The 18,473-nt window shown below is 40.6% G+C and overlaps 1 protein-coding gene and 1 pseudogene across 5 annotated transcripts; one reads left to right on the top strand and one right to left on the bottom strand.

Annotated features, from left to right (window-relative positions):
* Nucleotides 1–1,652: 1,652 nt before the first annotated feature.
* On the top strand, nt 1,653–9,689 carry chrna3 (cholinergic receptor, nicotinic, alpha 3). 4 transcript variants are annotated; one of them, XM_076737215.1, is made up of 7 exons: nt 1,717–1,796; nt 2,282–2,421; nt 4,958–5,002; nt 5,641–5,673; nt 6,868–6,977; nt 7,242–8,442; nt 8,564–9,082. In XM_076737215.1, exons 1-7 carry the CDS (start codon nt 1,736–1,738, stop codon nt 8,690–8,692), a joined length of 1,719 nt encoding a protein of 572 aa, XP_076593330.1. In that variant the 5' UTR covers nt 1,717–1,735; the 3' UTR covers nt 8,693–9,082. The 4 variants fall into 4 exon arrangements, with proteins under 4 accessions (XP_076593337.1, XP_076593330.1, XP_076593346.1 ...); XM_076737222.1 differs by lacking the exon at nt 5,641–5,673 and having other exon boundaries at nt 1,653–1,796; nt 8,564–9,689; XM_076737231.1 differs by lacking the exons at nt 1,717–1,796; nt 5,641–5,673 and having other exon boundaries at nt 2,358–2,421; nt 7,247–8,442.
* Nucleotides 9,690–16,626: 6,937 nt separating this feature from the next.
* On the bottom strand, nt 16,627–18,452 carry LOC143334676 (UDP-glucuronosyltransferase 2B17 pseudogene; annotated as a pseudogene). Its single transcript, XR_013078347.1, has 2 exons — nt 18,415–18,452; nt 16,627–18,242 (listed from the first exon to the last, which is right to left on the bottom strand). The product of XR_013078347.1 is annotated as a UDP-glucuronosyltransferase 2B17 pseudogene (transcript).
* Between the last annotated feature and the right edge of the window lie 21 nt (nt 18,453–18,473).

Genomic DNA, 18,473 nt, shown 5'->3' with positions numbered 1-18,473 from the left:
GGAAAAATCACTCTGAAAATTAAAATTGTCCTGTCACTTATGAACAATGGTTTATACCAACAAATATCTACCCTGAAAATGTGAGGATTAGGATAACCTCTGCAGGATGAGGTGTTTGGAAGCTGTTTGTCACTGAAGATAGTCTTGTTAAATGATTCAAGCATCAGCTGAAGTCTTCAATGTGTTTGTGTACAAACAGCCTAAATTTCCATTCAGTGCTGTCTGAATGAAAACTTTCTAAAGGTCAAATTAACATTTCCTTCCATTCCCATGTGATGTAATCCCATATAACCCTTATGAGAGCGATTGTCTTTTCACCTGTCCCACTTAAAGGAGTTGAGAGTGCGGGGTCAGACACCAAACACCATCTCTTGGCCTTGTGGGGATTTATTTATTATTTGAGGGGCACTTCAGCAGGGATGAAAAGCATTTGGACGTCCCTGTCATCCACCTTCAGGACAGAACTGCCAGCCCACTGGGACACCCTGCTGGCTGAAGGAAAGAAGAATACTGCTCTGAAATGACAATGGAGAGAGAAAGAAAGAGCCAAAGACAGAGCTCTATCCCAAATAGAAGTGGGATTGACAGCAGATATTGACATAAATTTGAAAAAATACTATGTGGAAATTAAAATCGATAAAGAATCAATCAATCCAGAAAAATTTTGTTATGTTCTTAAGGTGAGAGCGAGGGACACCCAAACCCCAACCCAGTGGCAGACAGTGGCTATTGATCTTATTTGATGAACCAGAGGCTATTTGGTGGTTCAATATGGACATCTTCACTGTGAGCGGAAAATTTGCGTGAACACCACCTGGGTCCACATTCACTGCCCATGGGAAATGTGTGTCAAAATGTCTTCATGCAAGAGATTCAAATGGATTAAAGGTAAAGCTGCAAACCTTTCTTTATAACATTATATATGCATGGACAAATACATAACATTTTTAAAAGTAAAGTTTATATGTGGTTCAACACTCAAAAACTTGACTATTTGATTACAATTTGATCAGATTTGAACAACCTTGATCAAACAGCCCACCAACTGTCATCAGATTGCTGGATCCTGATTGGTGCACAAAAGTTCGTGACATCACCTTTTTCCAAGGAAGCCTGATCTTCTTCAGACCAGTGAGATAAAGGAAAAGAAGTACAGAAATCTCTAATGTCAGATGTGCAGATGCTAACCAAAAACTGCTCCAACTTCACTCATATTTAGAAGCAATTTTTGGGTCCTTCAAAAGCACAGATTTTTTTTTTTTCTCATCCTCATACCCCCAGTTTAAGAACATAACGTGGAAAAAAAACGTATAATACAATGTCCTAAAAAAAAAAAAAGAAAAAAGAAAAAAAAGCCTAATCTAGCATCAGTTGGTTTTCAATCCAAACACTGAAAGAGGAAGCTGTGGTGACAGTGAGACCGATCCAACAAAGCAGACATCCTGTCTTGTGTTACTAAAGGATCTAATCAAACTCAGCTACAGGACTGATCTGAAGCCAGTGGAAGCCTGCTGTGATCTCCACCACTTTAACCCTTGTTTTCTTGCACTGGGTCGCTTGCACATTTTTTTTTTTTTTGCAGTGCAGTGTGACTGTGTGTCTCAGTGTGGCTCAGCCTCTCCTCCTCTCACTGGAGCTGCGGACGCGCTTTCACTCTTCCCACTTTCTCCTCCTGTCTGCTCCGCGGAGCTCCGCTGCCACTGACCCTGGATTCGGTTGGGATTCGTCACGCAGGATGAAAGTCAATGTTTGCTTCGTTTTGCGCACATATTCCCTCCTTCTGTTTGTCCTGCCAGGTGAGCAATGACCTCCTACTTGAGCACATCTTGTTACTTGTTGCTTTATATAATGTGATTAATCATTGACGCAATTAATGATGAACATTTTATTGTAAGCTGTACGAAATTGACAAATAGAAATCTTATATATATATTTTATTTTGAAACAACGTCATGCATTTTATATAACTTCAACACTCTTGGAGATCAAGGTAATACATTTTGATTTCAGGCTACTGTTATTCATTTAAAGGAATGCATGTGTGTATTGTCTCAATAATTATTCTTTTCCCTGAGGGAAAAAAAAAAACTGATGAATACAAAATGATAATTTGAAGGCAAGACTGGGAAGAGAAAAAAATGTTTAGGGATTAATAATCAGTTTACTGAAACAGGTGAAATATCGTGCATCTGGCTGTCAGTCACCTTACAACCAAGCTGTGCTGTATAACCATCGAAACCACATTACAGTGACAGATGCCTGACCCTCTGCTCTTATTCAGGAGGCTCCTGCTCAGATGCAGAGCACAAGCTCTTCTCTGTGATATTCTCCAACTACAACCAGTACATACGACCCGTGGAAAATGTGACCGACCCAGTCATTGTACAGTTCGAGGTGTCCATGTCACAGCTGGTCAAGGTGGTAAGTGGTACAAATGTTGTTGTTTTTTTTTTCCTGTTTCTGTGCTGTGAGTTATGGGCTGCTACTTCACACCAGTCAAACATATATCACTGTGCTCAGTGAGCAGAAAACACAGAGGAGAAAAACACCAGGAATAACATAAAGACAGCGTTAAATGCGGAGGCTCTGGGCATGAGGAGAAGCAGCCTGTGTGTCCATCTGTGGACTTTGGACAACAAAGTTTAAGAGAAAGGGACTATTACCATCTGAGACACCTGAGATAGGCTGCTCCATGCCAGTGCACAGGAGCCCCTGATGTACAATCCTGTGGAGGGAACTAGATGAAAAGAGGGGCTGTGTGTCTGGCCAAGACAAGATGGGAAATGTCAGCTGTCTGAGTACCTCTCAGTTTAGGCAGCCTCAATCACTGCCACTTCAGATGAGCTGCTCTAGATTTAGCGGCAGGTTTTGCTGGAGCTTGTTGACTGCAGACTGGCGGGGCAGACAGACGGCTCTCTCCCTTAACTCAGACAGGTCTAGAGTGGATGTCGCTAATTAAGCAAAAAGGCTTGTGCTGGACAGGGAGGACAGTTTCATTCACAAAATGAAAAGGCTTAGATATATTATTGAAGCCTACATGAGTTCTTCTGTCTGTCCTGAATGACAAGAGGAGATGATCAGCAGCTCTTTTATTTTCAGACATTCTGATAGTCTCTTTATGCTATTGACAAGAGAACTTATAGATACTGCGTTACCTCCATGAAACTGATTTACATTAAAAGGAACAGTTAGAAAGGTTTGGAAACCCACTTATTTTCTTTCTGAGACTTAGATGAAACCACTCTGTAGCCTGCAGGAAATAGCCAAGGAGACCTGTTAGTTTAGCTTATCATAAAGAATGAAACCAGGAGGAAAACTGTAGAATAGCAAGGCTGTGTCCAAAGCTATATATAATAATAATAATAATAATAATAATAATAATAATAATAATAATAATAATAATAATTTAGAGGTGCTGGTTGATCCGGGCTAGCTGTTTCCCCACTCTTTATGCTAAGCTAAACGTCTCCTGGCTGTAGCTTCATGTTTAACAGAAAGATAGAGAGTGGAATCAATTTTCTCTTTCTTTAAATTGCTAAATTGCTTTAAAATGCTATCAGCCAACTGCAGCCAATAATATGAAAGTATGCCACTATATGTTTGCAATAGTAGCCTAGATAAGATTCATTATAGACTGTGTAGACAGAATGGGTGATGCCTACACAGTGATGACAAAAAGATAAAGTGTAGTATGTTAGATTCTCCTTAACTCAGTCGATGTAGCTGATGGATGACTATTATTCCCTCCACACACCTGGTGCTCCTAACCCAGATGCAATTGGTATTGGTCAGCCTACACCAATTACAACTGTATGAGCTCATTTAGACCATCAATAGCTCATTGCCAGAGGTGGCTCAGTCATCATCTCACAATTAGGGATCATATCACAACCTCTCTGCTTGAGGGTTTCAGAGCTGGTGGTGGTGTGAATCAGTGGTATCAGAGATCGTTCTTTAAAGAAGCCCTTTGACATTTTGTGCTTATTCACTTTCTTGCAAGATGTAGACAAGAAGCTTGATACCACTCTCATGTCTGTCCATTAAATTCAAAGCTAGTCAGGTTAGCTTAGCTTAGCGTAACGCTTTAGGGCTGTAGCTTCATATTTAAGCACAAACATGAGAGTGGAATCAATTTTCTTGTCTAACTCTGGGCGAGAGAGCAAATAAGCATATTTTCCCAAATTCTGTTCATGAGCGTATGTTCCCAAGAAACAGTCGCTGGTGAAATGGTGTTACTCTTGCATTCTGAGCATTCCAACCATCACGCAGGCAGAGGAAAAAAATACCCAAGCTTTCCTCGTACATCCTGGAGAAAACACCACACTGAATCCTAAATGAATCTCCATCTGATCTGAACCAGAACATTCTGTATTTCCTTTGTGTCTCTGCACCCTGGCTGCTTTGGTGGTAAGATACAGGCTGTGCACCTCAGCTATCAAAGTTCTATAACATCACCTCTCTCTAAGATGTTCCAATTAAGGTTGTGCTGCAGCCTTTTGTACACCTGTGCTGACCAGCCTCGTAGAACCTCTCCTGGATGCTAAATGGTAACATGAATGGTTAATGCTATGCACTGGGTCATGAGATTTGTTCATTCACGGTCCAAGTCACACACAAACCTGACCCCTGCAGTTTGTCCCTCTCCCCTGCTTTAGTCCCTCTGCTCCAGCTTTACCACTCAGTTGTTAGAATAAAAGTTAAGGCTGTGCTGCGACCCCCTGGCTCCAGCCGTCATGTGGGTTATGCTCCAGGCGTGGAGGACTCAGGTGTGCCTTTCTTAATCCTCTTGTCTGGGATGCGCATTGGTCTGACCTTGCAGACAACACATAAGCAATCCTCAGCAGTGAACAGGATGATTGCCTGTGACTGTGTTTTTCCTCTTTTAACTTAAACATGCTAATATATATGGGTTTTCTTTGCTTAAATGTCTTCATTATCAATTCTGCTCTGTTCTCAGGATGAAGTCAATCAGATCATGGAGACAAATCTATGGCTGAGACATGTAAGTTTATGATGCATGACTGTGTAAATGGACCTTGAGCAAGGACATTGAGTATGGATCCAGCCCTCTGTCATATATGATTCTTCAGGGCTAGACTGACAAGTTGAATTATTCATGGAGGAGAGCTTTTTAAACACATTGATCCTTCTAGTTGTTTTTTTTTTTTTTTTTTTAAATCCTAGAAACCAAATGCACTGAGATTTCATGGTCAATTTTATAATGTTTTTGAAATAATTTGACAGTGGTCTGGAATTGATCATACTTGCCAAAGTCCATAATATTCCTTTTGACTGTGTGACAGAAACCTCAGAGCCTCTGCAGTTTACTGAAAATGAAAGATTAAACCAGTTTAACCTCAGCTGTATTTCCTAATCATGCCCTTAATCTTGTCCATACATGCTTTATGGCTTGATGGTTTTGTCATTTATTTAGGCTCACATAATGTGTCTGCTGCCATGATGCAGAGTGCAGTGCACCAGTTTTGAATCAAATGAGGCAGGGCAGTTCTCCAGGTCCCATATTACAAGTGCTCATCTGTGCTGGAGCCATGTTCATGCTAAAGGGTTGAGCTGTAACTGCTCTTTGCTGAGAATTGAAGCACTGTTGCACTTACTTTAATGTCATCTGTTGTTTTACAGTCGCTCCAAGCAATGTACAAACAACAGGGTGAGGTAAATATCCCCAGCTGGCCATACAAATCTAACAATCCACTCTAGATTCGTACTGGTTATTAATTAAGTGAAACTCTCCGAGCTTTCTGTACTATTGTTGCTTTATGAGTCTCATGAGAATCACTGGCTGTTCTCCAGAGAGGGTAAAAAACAGTGGCCAAAATGTCCATAAAACACACAATAAACTGTGGTCCACTATATCTCCTCTTATACTACATACTGCACTGTATAAACTCTGTTTATATGCCACAGTTGGAGATGATGACTTCTCATTGTTTTTATGAGGGACATTTCTCAAGAGAATGTGTTTAAAACAGTAGATTTGTATAGTAAAAGATAATCACCATGAGGAAACAGCTGCTGTCCTCTTGCATTTCTATAAGGCTGTTTACAACAAACTTGTTTCATCCAGTTGGATTGAAAGAACGCATCATGCCAAAATTATGCTTGCAGAGGTGGCATCCTGGTAATAGCTATTGGGTTTGTTTGGAATGGACAATTTGCTCTAGGAATGGCCATGAAAGTGATGAAATTTTATACAGATGTTCATGGTCTCCAGAAGACACACCCTTATGACTTTGGTGATCCTCTGGCTATTTGTGTTTTTGAGTGAGATGTGTTAACAAATATTAGATGGACTACCATGTAATTTGGTACAGACATTCACATCCCCGTCACATTGAACTGTATTAACCAATTTAATCTGACTAAGAATTTGCGATGCTATCACAAGCAAGCTAAGCAGTTAAAATAAGAGGCATGTTAACATACTGATGTCAGCATTTAGCTGAAACCACCATTTTGAGTACAGAGCTGCAAGCATGGCTATAGACTCTTAGTCTTGTACTTTAGACTGGTGCTTGGATTATATTTTGAATTTTATCTTGGAAGTATTCCTGTTCAATATATCTTATATTTTTTTGTCTGTGAATCAGAGGTGGAAGATTTGTTAATGAGTACAAATTTCTGTGGTACTAGTGATTTTTTTTAAGACGAGTGAACAACTTGATTTGTAAGATGAAGTCAATTCCAATCCCTGTGGTAGACAGATTCATGTTTAGTCCAACCAATTTACAACCTCATCTATGTCTCAAATCGACTTGAAGCGAATTGTTAGCTATTATTGTTTTGTCAGTCGTTATGATTTCTCTGACTTGTTTTGAATGTAAATGATTTGCCTGCTTGGATTTTCAGATCTGGAATGATTACAAACTCAGATGGAATCCAAAAGATTTTGGAGGCGTCGAGTTTATCCGAGTGCCGTCCAACAGGATATGGAAGCCAGACATTGTGCTGTACAACAAGTGAGAGTGACAACAAATTAAAAACCTGGCTTTTTCATTGATTGTTGGGTGCATTTGCAACAATGTCATTTTTTGTTTTGTATTCTCTGAAGGAACATCGAAGGATACAATTACTGAAACCACAAGTCATCTTTTTTGATTAATATCTCAATTACACAATGGACAATTGATTATATCCTTCAATTTAATATCTGGGTCAAAATTAATGACTCAACCTTCACTCTGTCTTCCTCTTTCATTCTCTCACTCTTTCTCTCTCTACAGTGCAGTTGGAGATTTCCAGGTTGATGACAAAACAAAGGCCCTGCTTCGTTACAATGGTGATGTTACCTGGATCCCTCCAGCCATATTCAAGAGCTCCTGCAAGATCGACGTGACTTACTTCCCCTTTGACTACCAAAATTGCACCATGAAGTTTGGCTCCTGGACATATGACAAGGCCAAGATCGATCTGGTGCTAATTGGCTCAACCATCAACCTCAAGGACTTCTGGGAGACCGGGGAGTGGGTGATCATTGACGCCCCTGGTTACAAACATGACATTAAGTACAACTGCTGCGAGGAAATCTACACAGATATCACTTACTCTTTGTACATCCGCCGTCTGCCACTTTTCTACACCATCAACATGATCATCCCTTGCCTCCTCATCTCCTTCCTCACTGTGCTTGTCTTCTACCTGCCCTCTGATTGTGGTGAGAAAGTCACTCTGTGTATCTCTGTCCTGCTGTCATTAACTGTCTTCCTCCTCGTCATCACAGAGACCATCCCCTCCACCTCTCTAGTCATCCCTCTGATTGGCGAGTACCTCCTCTTCACCATGATCTTTGTCACCCTCTCTATTGTTATCACTGTTTTCGTGTTGAACGTCCACTACCGCACACCAAAGACCCACACTATGCCCTGCTGGGTGCGGACTGTGTTCCTGGGACTATTGCCTAGGGTGATGTTCATGACAAGGCCAGAGAGGGACCCTGAGCAGGTGACAATGGCGGGCAATGTTCAGACCATGCATCCAAGGCCCTGTGCCATTCATTCATCAGGTACTTTGCAAAAGCAGCACAAACCTCAGGGGCTGGCCTCCAGCGTGGTGTCCAGCCTGACAAAGCGCCAACGGCTTTTCAACAACACAGAGCTCTCCAACCTCAATAACTTAAGTGGGGACCCGGTCAAAGGTGCAGGCTCTGCGTTTTTGTGCTGCGAGGGCCGTTGCAACTGCTGCTGGCGCCAGAAATCCAGCAAACTACCTGCAGACTCTGGAGGAGGAAGCGGAGGACTGGGCAGCCTGGGGACGCTGACCGGAGGTAGTGCTGTTGGGGTCGGAGGGGAGAGTAAGTGCTCCAGCTCTGAGTCTCTGGACGGAGGCATAATTACCCTGTTGCCACTCTCCCCAGAGGTCAGGGAGGCCATTGAGAGTGTCAAATACATAGCAGAGAACATGAGACTACAGAATGAAGCCAAAGAGGTGAGCGCTCACAGTCACAAAAGCATTTTAAACTGTAGCTTTTATCAGAAATTTGTTCTCAAGGAAACTATGACAATGTCGCCATATCGATTAAAATGTTTTCACTGCGATCCTCTTGCAGGTTCAGGATGACTGGAAATATGTTGCCATGGTTATCGACCGGATCTTCCTGTGGGTTTTTGTCCTTGTTTGCATCCTGGGAACAGCTGGCCTCTTCCTCCAGCCTCTATTACTTGGGGAGGACATTTGAATCAGTTTGACAAAACTAATACTCCAGACTGCTGAACTGTGCAGCATTCTTTATAAATAAGATTCTTGCCACGACTTAGGCAGAGAAAATACAGAGGAGATCCAAAGTCAAGAAGAACAGATGACTCTGTCTGCCAAATGTTGATGCAAATAGAGTATTGACTGTTTTTTTCACAGATAGAGTAGATGATCTTTGTTTGACGAAGTGGTTTAAGGACTTTCCAGTGCTGAGACCATGGTTGTTAGTCATTTCATTGTGTACAAACTCCCTCTGCAGTAACTAGCAATATAATCTATAATGCCAAGGCAGCACCCATGCCCAATCTAAGATGTGTAATTCTTATTTTGATGAGTGAGAAATGGGGACAGTGATTACATTTATTGAACTTGAAGAACGTAATCTGATGTTAAGCAAGTATGTAGAGGCGTTCACAATTGCAACCATTATGCTGCTGGAAGAGGAGAGTATTACCTTTATGTTCCATTACAAGAAAATCTCAAATATCTTCTTCTTTAAAACTTCATTCTTTACATTCTTTAAAAGTGATTTTTGAGTATCATGCCAAAAATATACGTGTTTATGGAGATAAGAGGAAGAAACTGTTCACGCTGTCAACATATTCGACATTTAACATGGGTTTCCATGTTTCTGAGAACCAAGGAAGGTTTTTGTGTTCAAAGAGTGACATCATGTGGTCATCCTTTGCCACTACAAAAGTATAACAAGGTTTTCTGATAGTTAAAGGGTTAAGTCACCCAGTTTGTCATTGTCCATGTTGCATCATTTTCCCAGTTGTAAAATGTTCTGAAAAGTTTTACTTTATTCCTTAAATGCATAAAGATGCTGCTGTTTGATCAGCGTAGCATAACCTTCTGGACTGGGTGACTTGAGAAGAATTTTTGTGACCATTCAAATTGAATATTGTATCGTTTGTTCTGTTTAAATCACATGTTTCTGTAAATAAATCTTTAAAATAGTTACATAAAGGTGAAAGGAGGACCTCTAGTGCATCTGTGGTTTGTCTGAACTACCTGTATTTCTGAAACTGGAAATATGGGGTGTAGCTGTAATTTCAAGGAGGCCACTGAGGTTTATTACTCTGTTCCTCTATGCCCCCTTGGAGCTAACTCAGCTTATTGGATCACAATCAATACAGAGAGCAAGTGATGAAGGACCTTATTGGATTCCTCTATTTTCTTCATCTAACCGTTCTTCTTCATTCAGGGCCAGACCTGTGTGACTCCTACATGCACTGTTAGTATCTGTGCTGAAAGGGTCCTGCATGGGGTCTGACCATCACCATCTGATTCTTATTATACAGCTAACAATCAGAGCAGATGGCGAGCCATGTCATTACAAGAAAATCCAGCCCATATTAATTGAATGCAAGCAGGGGAGCACAGACAGACACAGTATTAGCTCTCTGTCACATCTGATAAGAAACCTCTGGCCAATGAATTTAATTAAAGCTCACTGAAAACTCATGTGGCTGTTCTACAGGAGGGCAGGAGATCTCCCAAACAGATACACTGTATGATGTACAAAATAAATGAGCTTTTGCAGGTGTAAGTGAATATTCTCTGATGTGTCCTATTGAGAGGCGACGTCCTCCAGAAACTGACATCAAACAGGGGAAAAGGAACAAAAATTATAAAGATGTACAAGGACAAATGCTCATTAAAAGCATGCAAGGGCAATTGTGAACTGGTGATCAAGTGTTCAAATGTCACAAGGCGCCACAGAATGCACAGGAAGTGGTTCATTATAGTTACTACAAATTCACTCATCTAGCTGTGTAGAAGTGAACAACTGCCTGTGCAAGGTTTGACATGGTGGTGTGAAGACTGTCTATGGGTGTCACACTGCTTGTAATCATGAAAATAATCACCGTTCTTCTGTGTAAGTACAATGACAACTGATATGTTTGATGCTAATTGTATTTATAATTAATTGTGTGCAAGTATAAAGAAGAAGGACCAATTTTGCTTTTTTGTTTTCTTCAAGGTGCTTTCGCAAATCAGGTCACAAGCCAAGCTAATGGTGAGCTTTTGATCATGAGACGACATCCATGTGCTGCGTTCTCAATGCGATTGTTTTGCATTGTATCATTTATCAATGTCTGTCTCTGCTTCAACCAGACAGCGATGCAGATATTTTTCCCGCGAGGATGCTGGCCCAGCAGAAAACTTTAAGCGAGAACAGTGACCTTTATCTAACCTGCAGCACATATGGGCTCAGGAGAGACACCATGGTTTATCTTTATATATGTAAGGATGGCCTCGTAATGAAAAACACAATGGCGAAGTCAAATCAAGATTCCGTCCTTACCATACACAGGGTTGGTCTTAAGCACAGTGGAAATTACACCTGTGTTTACTCCATGAAGGAATACTTGCTTTCCAAAGTAGCCAAGAGAGGATCCAACATCATTCAGATTACGGTTATAGGTAAGGATTTTCATTCCTGTCAAAACGTTTTGTTGATGTTAGCGCCCTCCACTCATGTTGTCCCTCTGCCACACAGCCAATTTTCTCCCTGCAGATATTTCACTAGCTGGACCGTCCACTGTCCATGAAGGAGATGATGTTAAGTTGAGATGTACCGTTTCTGGCACCCTGCAAACACTTGATGACTGTCAGCTTATCCACTCTTACCTCATGACGAATGAGAGCATCCTCCAAGTGCAAGCATTTAATGTCATGCAGAGGGAAGCAACTTTCACCATCAAGGGTGCCGTCACGAGGGATTCGGGTTATTACAGCTGCGTAGTGCTGCCATCTAAATGCATCCAAGAGCATGAGAAAACACTCTACGGAAATAACACAGTATTACTCAAGGTCAAAGGTCAGCGTGGTGAGGTGTCACAAATGGAGTTAATCAGATTTTTCGTTTGAGATGATAATACTTGAAAGACAATCATGTTCATCATGTTGGGGCTGACGTGTCTGTGTTTGCTTTCCAGAGAGTTTGTTTCTCCGGGTGATTTTGTGTTGTGAAGCGATAACCTTGATGTTATTAGTGCTGTGTCTGTGCTGGATCTACAAAAGAGGTCAGATGATCAGTCACAAGTCAAAATCGCTCAGTTTCAATCTGTAAAGGTTGTAGGAAGCATCACTTGTGGTTGTCCTGTATAATCTGAATATATTTTCTTAGTATAGTATGCATGGTTTATTTCACCTCAAAATTCTCTTTATTTTCTATTTCAGCTCTGTGCAATCCATGGTGAGTGTTAATCCAGTCTGACCGATGCTGTCTGATGAATTTAACAGCATTGCCAAATTAACATAGCCTCATCAACAGGGAGTCATTTGGGGTTTTTTTCTCTCAGTCATTCGTACTCAAAGATTTCTAGATGCATGATGCTAACAGTGGATGGAAATATATTTGATGCACAAATGGACATTCAGACAATGCTGAGTTGATTAAAGTTTGAATTGTGTTTTCGAACAGTGCGATGAGTCAGCAGACAAACACTGTCATGCTGGAGGAACAGCAGGAGCAGCCAGAGGGAGAGGATCAGGAAGCACTGGATGGTATGTTGAAAATGGAATTACAGTAAAGGCAGACTCTGGGGAGATGATAATGACATTTCCTATGATGAGTTAGACAGAAAATATAATCAAAATAACAGTAACAGGAACAACGATAACTATCTTTTATTTATTTGTTTTACATTTTCTACCCGAAATGTTTTCTGCCTAACATGGATCCAAACCTAAAATGCATTAGAGAGCTGATCCGTGCATGTGGTCATCGTAATTCCTTAAGAAGAAGAATTATTTGTATCACTACATGTCTTATGGTCATTGTGACTTTCTTCAGAAAAGTGAAACCATTGCAATGAACTGATGATTAGCGTAATTCAAAGGAAAACGCAGAAGAAATGTATTTCTCTCTTCTCTCCTTTGTATAATCTTTTCTTTTTCAATTATCAGGAGACTCTTTCAGCATGGAGGAGGAAGAAGAGTAAGAATCTAAATTAATTCAAATTACTACTTCAGTGTTACTTTTAAACAGGTGGTGAGTGAGATATGCTTCATCGTGTTATATTGGAAAGCTTTAATATTTTGAACCACATGAGAAATGATGGAATTTGTTAAAGGAAACCAACTTACAATGAAAAATTCAGATATGAACTGATTTATCTTTAAAAACTTTACTTTTACAGTTCATTTTGAGAAAAGAGAATCAAAATTAATTTTGTGTAATCTTTCAGATTTAGATTTTTCTCTGAAGAAATGTACAGCATCTTCTTTAGTGTCATTCTTAATATAAAGACATGTTTATCATTATTATTGCCAACATTTTCCCAGATGCCACAATGACGTGGATGTTGAGGACTCCACTTATTCTGACGATTGTGAGAGAGTGTACAGTGTTGCAGGTGAGTGATGTGCTACCACAGAAGTAGTTTTTAATGCTTATTGAAGGTCACAGAGATGACTTTGATTTCTCACATGCAGATGAGACAGAGAATGACTACGATGACGTGAACACATGTGTGCCAACTGACAAATTTTGAATGCTAAAGGTACTGTAAAATGCACAGCTGTCTTTACAATGAATACATAGTGACTTAAGTACAGCTGGCAATGTGAGATGTAGTGTCACTCATCAAATGCACTATTTGTTCTTGGTGTTTAGATGCAACAAGGTGACATGGACAGAAAATTGAGATGAGCAGGTTTCACTGCGAGTGAGTTCAGTGTACATTACAGGAAAACCACATCTTCATTTGCAGCAGCAGGGCAGATGAGAATAGCATTTTGTGGCAGGCTGTCTGACTCACAAGAGCTGAGTCTCTCATGAGACGGGTGATAGAAAAAGATCTGAAATAACCAAGAAAGAAATGTATGGGTGCCAAAGAGCAGATCACGCAGAGCCCGCTATTTAACTTTGAACCTTTCAACCACAGATGATCCACCTGGACCAAGTCCATCATGTTTTTATGCCACGTCCACACGGAGAAAACACCAGATCCAGGACTCAGCTGATACTACTGTCAATTAAATACATAACTGTGATTTATGCCTGTTTTGTTCAGTCTGTGTCACATTTCATGACAGTCGGATAATGTCCATGCTTAGAATAGGTGAATATAGCTGCAAAAGGAATTGCTCCTCATGGCAGAGGGTAAAAAAGGTCCTCATTCATCTCATTGTTACATGGATCCTTTCTTTGTTCCAGAGGGATTAAATTCCCTATTCCTGCCACTTATTTGTTTGTTTGTTATCAATGATCAAGACTGTGAGTGTTGTTGTTGCATTGATTGGATGTTCTTTGTATTAACAAGTGTAGAGAACAGATACTTCCTCGTCCCGCAATTAATCAGATGTGATGTGCTTGTTCTTTGTTGTTTCCACTGTCCAGACAAGGGAAGCACATGCTAGTAGAATTAAAAGCTAAACAAATAGCTGAGTTTGACACCAACATAATTTTAAGTTATACATTTTTGACATACTGAAGATGCATGGTTCAAGAAGAAGATGAACAGTTAGTATATTGACTCCTTTACCTCAGTAAAAGTATCAGTACAACAATATAAAAATATACCTCTACAAGTGAAGGTCCTGCATTAAAAATCCTGCTTAACCAAAGATACTTAAGTGTTTCCAGGAAAGTGTACTGACGAAGAAAAGGTGAATAGTGGAAGTACTGGTTCTCTGGAAACAATGTGTGACCGTTCATCAGGTTGTTCATACTGATGCATCATTGCATAAACATGATTCTACTGTTGTAGCTGCTTGGCTGTTATTTGTGACTTATTGGAGAACATTATGACGATACTAATTTAGAGTTTTATTTTATAAACATAAATGGAAATATTAAATCCTGCCATTATCAAAAGAAATAGTTTTCATTTGTTAATCTTTTTTTGTCTTGATGCTGAACATCAACGGTTTTAGTGATAACTCTTAGTAGCAAACGAGTGATCTTTTTTTTTTGAAGGTCTTTGTTTTAGTAAGTAGGGAGTAGGGTCTGTGTATGAGGTGCAGGGGTAATTAAACACGGTGTAAAAGCCCAATATTAATCACACATAATCAATTGCACCTCATGCCTGGACCCTCTGTCTTTATTTTCCTTTTTTGTCATGATTAGACACTGTCTGATCAGTAATCTCCAGCAGCTGCCAGAATCCACTGTTACACAAGTGTACCCTTGTGAAAGCTCAACCTAAGAGTTCAGTGACCTTTTCTGACAAGAGAGACACTCCATCAGTAGCACTGACTGTAATGGCTTCCCATGTTCTTCAGCTGATGAGCTACCAATCAAGAGGAGCATCCAGTATATTTGTCACTGCTGCTTTCCTCCTCTCTCTCATTACTGCTGCAGCTCCCGTGGGAAATACAAGAGGGAAGCTGAGGGAAAGAATGGAGTTACTACTTTGTCATCAAAAACAGGGAGCAAACGTGTGCATTGCTGTAAATAACTTCTGCACACTGAGGCTTTCTCTGTGAGCCATGTTAACTTTTTTTGTTTGGTTTTGCAGCCATGTTCTCTCAAAGTTGTTCACTGTAATTTTCCATTCTGAAAGTGTGAGGTCTCCTGACATACCGAGAATTTCCCTGGGAGGAAAAACTAGCCCCCATATTACCTGCTGTTCATCTAAAAAATGTCTTATAGTTAATGTCTGCGGTATAAGCAACCTGCATTGAAAACAGACTTATCAGCGGACCTGCACAATCTCTGCTGGGCTGCCTGTCTGTCATCAAAGACCTGTTTGATATCCAGAATCAGTGGGTTTGTTTTTCTGTGAGGAAGTTGTCAGGTACAAGGGGCCAGCCCAAACCTCAAACCAACATCCTGAGATTTAAGATATACCAATTTTGCACACAATGGATAAGCTTTGGTATCACATCATATTCTTTTTTAAGTGAAGGATGGAGAATTGATAGACTTCTAGTCTATGTCTGAAAAACATGGTTTAGAGAGATTTTTATAGATACTAAAAGGGGTGAAGGGGCTGAGCAAGGAAAAACTCTCTGATGCGACACAGACGTTTATCACTGAACCCTGTGTCTATGTAAATATATTACTGATCAAGAACAACTCAAGAGACCACATGAAGCAAAGGTGGCAATGAGAAGTGGACTCATAATCCACATCCAGATGACTATTACGACTGTGACTGTCCAAATCACAAGTATGGAGAGACTTTTGGGGGAAGAACTGTGGGAAGATTTCAGAACCAATACTGGAGACAATGTTAGCACTTTAATGGCAGATCACACTCACATCTTGGGTCTTGTCCCATCATCATCTCTGTTCAAGCTGCCACTAGATTTGATATTGACTTCTTTTGCGCCTCTCTAAGGAACTGGATATCACAGAGACGCGTTTACTAAAAACTATCATGGTAGCAAGCAAGAACCCTTACAGAAAAACCACATGAATTTCACATGTGATTTTGCACATGTGTGAAACCCATGTGTTTCACATGTGGACACATGTTACCACATGTGTCCACATGTTACCACATGGGTTTCACACATTACACCACCAATGTTCCAAAACCACATGTTTCCCATGTTTAACATGTGCAAAATCACATGTGAAATTCATGTGGTTTTTCTGTAAGGGAAGGCAATTACAGGATGTTGGCATCATAAGGAGCCCCCTCCCTGAAACAATGGATAGATATAAATGGATGGATCATGTCTGGTTTTCACCCTGTCCTTCCTTGGAACAAGAACAAATTCCTGTTTTTCAGTGAAAGCTCAGATATGTAACCCAACCATAATTACTCTGCTGAACCTTAAGGTGGACTATGGGGTATCTATTTTAGTTTTGTGTTTTTGTTGCATGATAATTGTATGAATTGATGCTGTTGGGGACAGCTCTACAGATTCATCATGAAACAACCAAAACTAGTGAGACAGAGGGATTTAAATGACTTAATCACTTAATTGAGCTATAAAAAGAGCAGGACACAGTTGAGGGTCTTGTCATTTTTTAATTTGTTTTTCTTTTCAAGCATTTCTCAAGACACAGAAATCTGAAAACCACAAGTGGGAGTAAAGTAATCACTACAGTAGTAGCCAGAAAAGACAGAGCAACATCCACAGAGTAGTAGGAATACCAGGGCAGTCTGTAGGACTCTGTTCTCAGGTGAGCTGCTCCTTTGTGTCTCATGACAAACTCTATCCAGAAGAGGGCGGTATCCAGCGGCTTCATCGGCTGATCTCTGTGCAGCCTGGAGAGTCTCTGAATGTTCATCCTGTAGGAGGGCTCATGCAGGACTTCCTGTACGGCCTTCAGGAAGTTGTCGTCTTTTTTCACTGTGGCTAATGTAATAATCTGAGCTGCTCCTCTGTCTTTCAGACGCAGCAGGTTGTCATATTGGTCAAAAAACAAGGGTACACCCACAACTGGGACTCCATGATAAAGGGCCTCCTGAACTCCGTTTGTTCCTCCATGAGCCACAAAAAGTTTGACCTTGGGGTGTCCTAAAAGATCATTCTGCGGCATCCAGTCGACTAGTAAAGTGTTGTTGCCCAGAGTAGTTGGTCTGTCACCTTTATACCTCCAGATGACTTTCTGAGGTAATTTGGCAAAAGCTGCTGCAATTGTGTCTGCTATATCAGCAGGAAGTTCACTCACAAAAGTGCCCAGAGACATGATGATGACTCCATGATCTCCAGAACTCTGCACAAACTCCTCCAGGTGTTCAGGTAAAGGTTTGGCAGGTTTACACTGGAACCCCCCCATGTAGACAACATTAGGCATGGTGGGACGAGGAAACTCAAACACAAAGTCCACTCTCATGAGCCAAATGTCTGCTCCCTGTAATAGCTCATTATATCTGACTTCTGGGCCAAAGAACTCATCACAAACAGCTTGATACTGAGGGCTGATTAAAAATCTGTCCTGAGCTTGCCACATGATGTAAAAAATGAGATTTTTGACCCTTTGCATGAAAGTCATTTTGTCCGACAGTCCTAAGCCAGTAATTGGGATATAAGATAAAGGAGAGGGTGCAATGGCCAAATGTCCCTCTCCGCTAGTTATCCACCGCACATTATAAACAAGAGGCAGTTTAAGAGCGTGAGCCAACAATATACCTGCACCCCATGCTGGGTCAGTAAGGACCAGGTCATACTCACTCTCCTTAAAACTATTCATTAAGTCTTTATCTTTAAACATGCTAGCAGCCATTTTGGACATTATTCTATGCACGTTAAACATTGCATGAAACATCTCAACCTGCAAACTGGCAAAAGTCAAAACTGTGCTCTCTCCCCTTTCTATATCAATGATCTTATCCAGAATCGGCCTAATAAAGTCCTGATTAAAAGCTTCAGCGACAGGAACTGTGATTGCCTTGAAGTGCGGGGAGTTGTCCTGGATGTACCAGCTTTCACTGGTCCGTAACACGTCGATAGAGTGTCCTCGAGAGTGGAGAGCTTTGATCATGATGTCCATGTTCACCCAGTGGCTTCCCTCTAAGGGAACGACCAGAATCTTGCCTCCATGAGAAATTCTCCATGAGAAGAACATGATAGATAATAGGAGAAGAAAAGCTGCATATCCATGGTGCAGCATCTTTTCCCTGAAAGGGAAAAGAAAAACAAATGAAACAGTATTCATAAGAAAATTAGCTGTAAATGCCATAAAACACATTTAAATGAATTATTTTTTAAATATAAAGGTGAATTCGCAGACAAGTGTGAAATTACACGTTTAAGTACATTCAAAAAACTCAAATTTGATTTGTAACACACCTGTTCGAGGAAGCTCCGTGCCTGTAAGTGCTCAGATGTTGGAGTGAAACACCAAAGGT

Source organism: Chaetodon auriga, chromosome 1 (genome assembly GCF_051107435.1).
Source record: "Chaetodon auriga isolate fChaAug3 chromosome 1, fChaAug3.hap1, whole genome shotgun sequence".
Classification (NCBI taxonomy): Eukaryota; Metazoa; Chordata; class Actinopteri; order Chaetodontiformes; family Chaetodontidae; genus Chaetodon; species Chaetodon auriga.
This window is presented reverse-complemented; position numbering and strand designations above follow the sequence as displayed.

What these genes read in the sequence shown, in the direction of transcription:
- chrna3 (XM_076737215.1), top strand. Translation starts at nt 1,736, where the DNA reads ATGAAAGTCAATGTTTGCTTCGTTTTGCGCACATATTCCCTCCTTCTG. An exon ending in TGTACAAACAACAGGGTGAG is followed by an intron (nt 5,674 to 6,867) that starts GTAAATATCCCC and finishes TTGGATTTTCAG; the next exon opens with ATCTGGAATGATTACAAACT. An exon ending in GACATTGTGCTGTACAACAA is followed by an intron (nt 6,978 to 7,241) that starts GTGAGAGTGACA and finishes CTCTCTCTACAG; the next exon opens with TGCAGTTGGAGATTTCCAGG.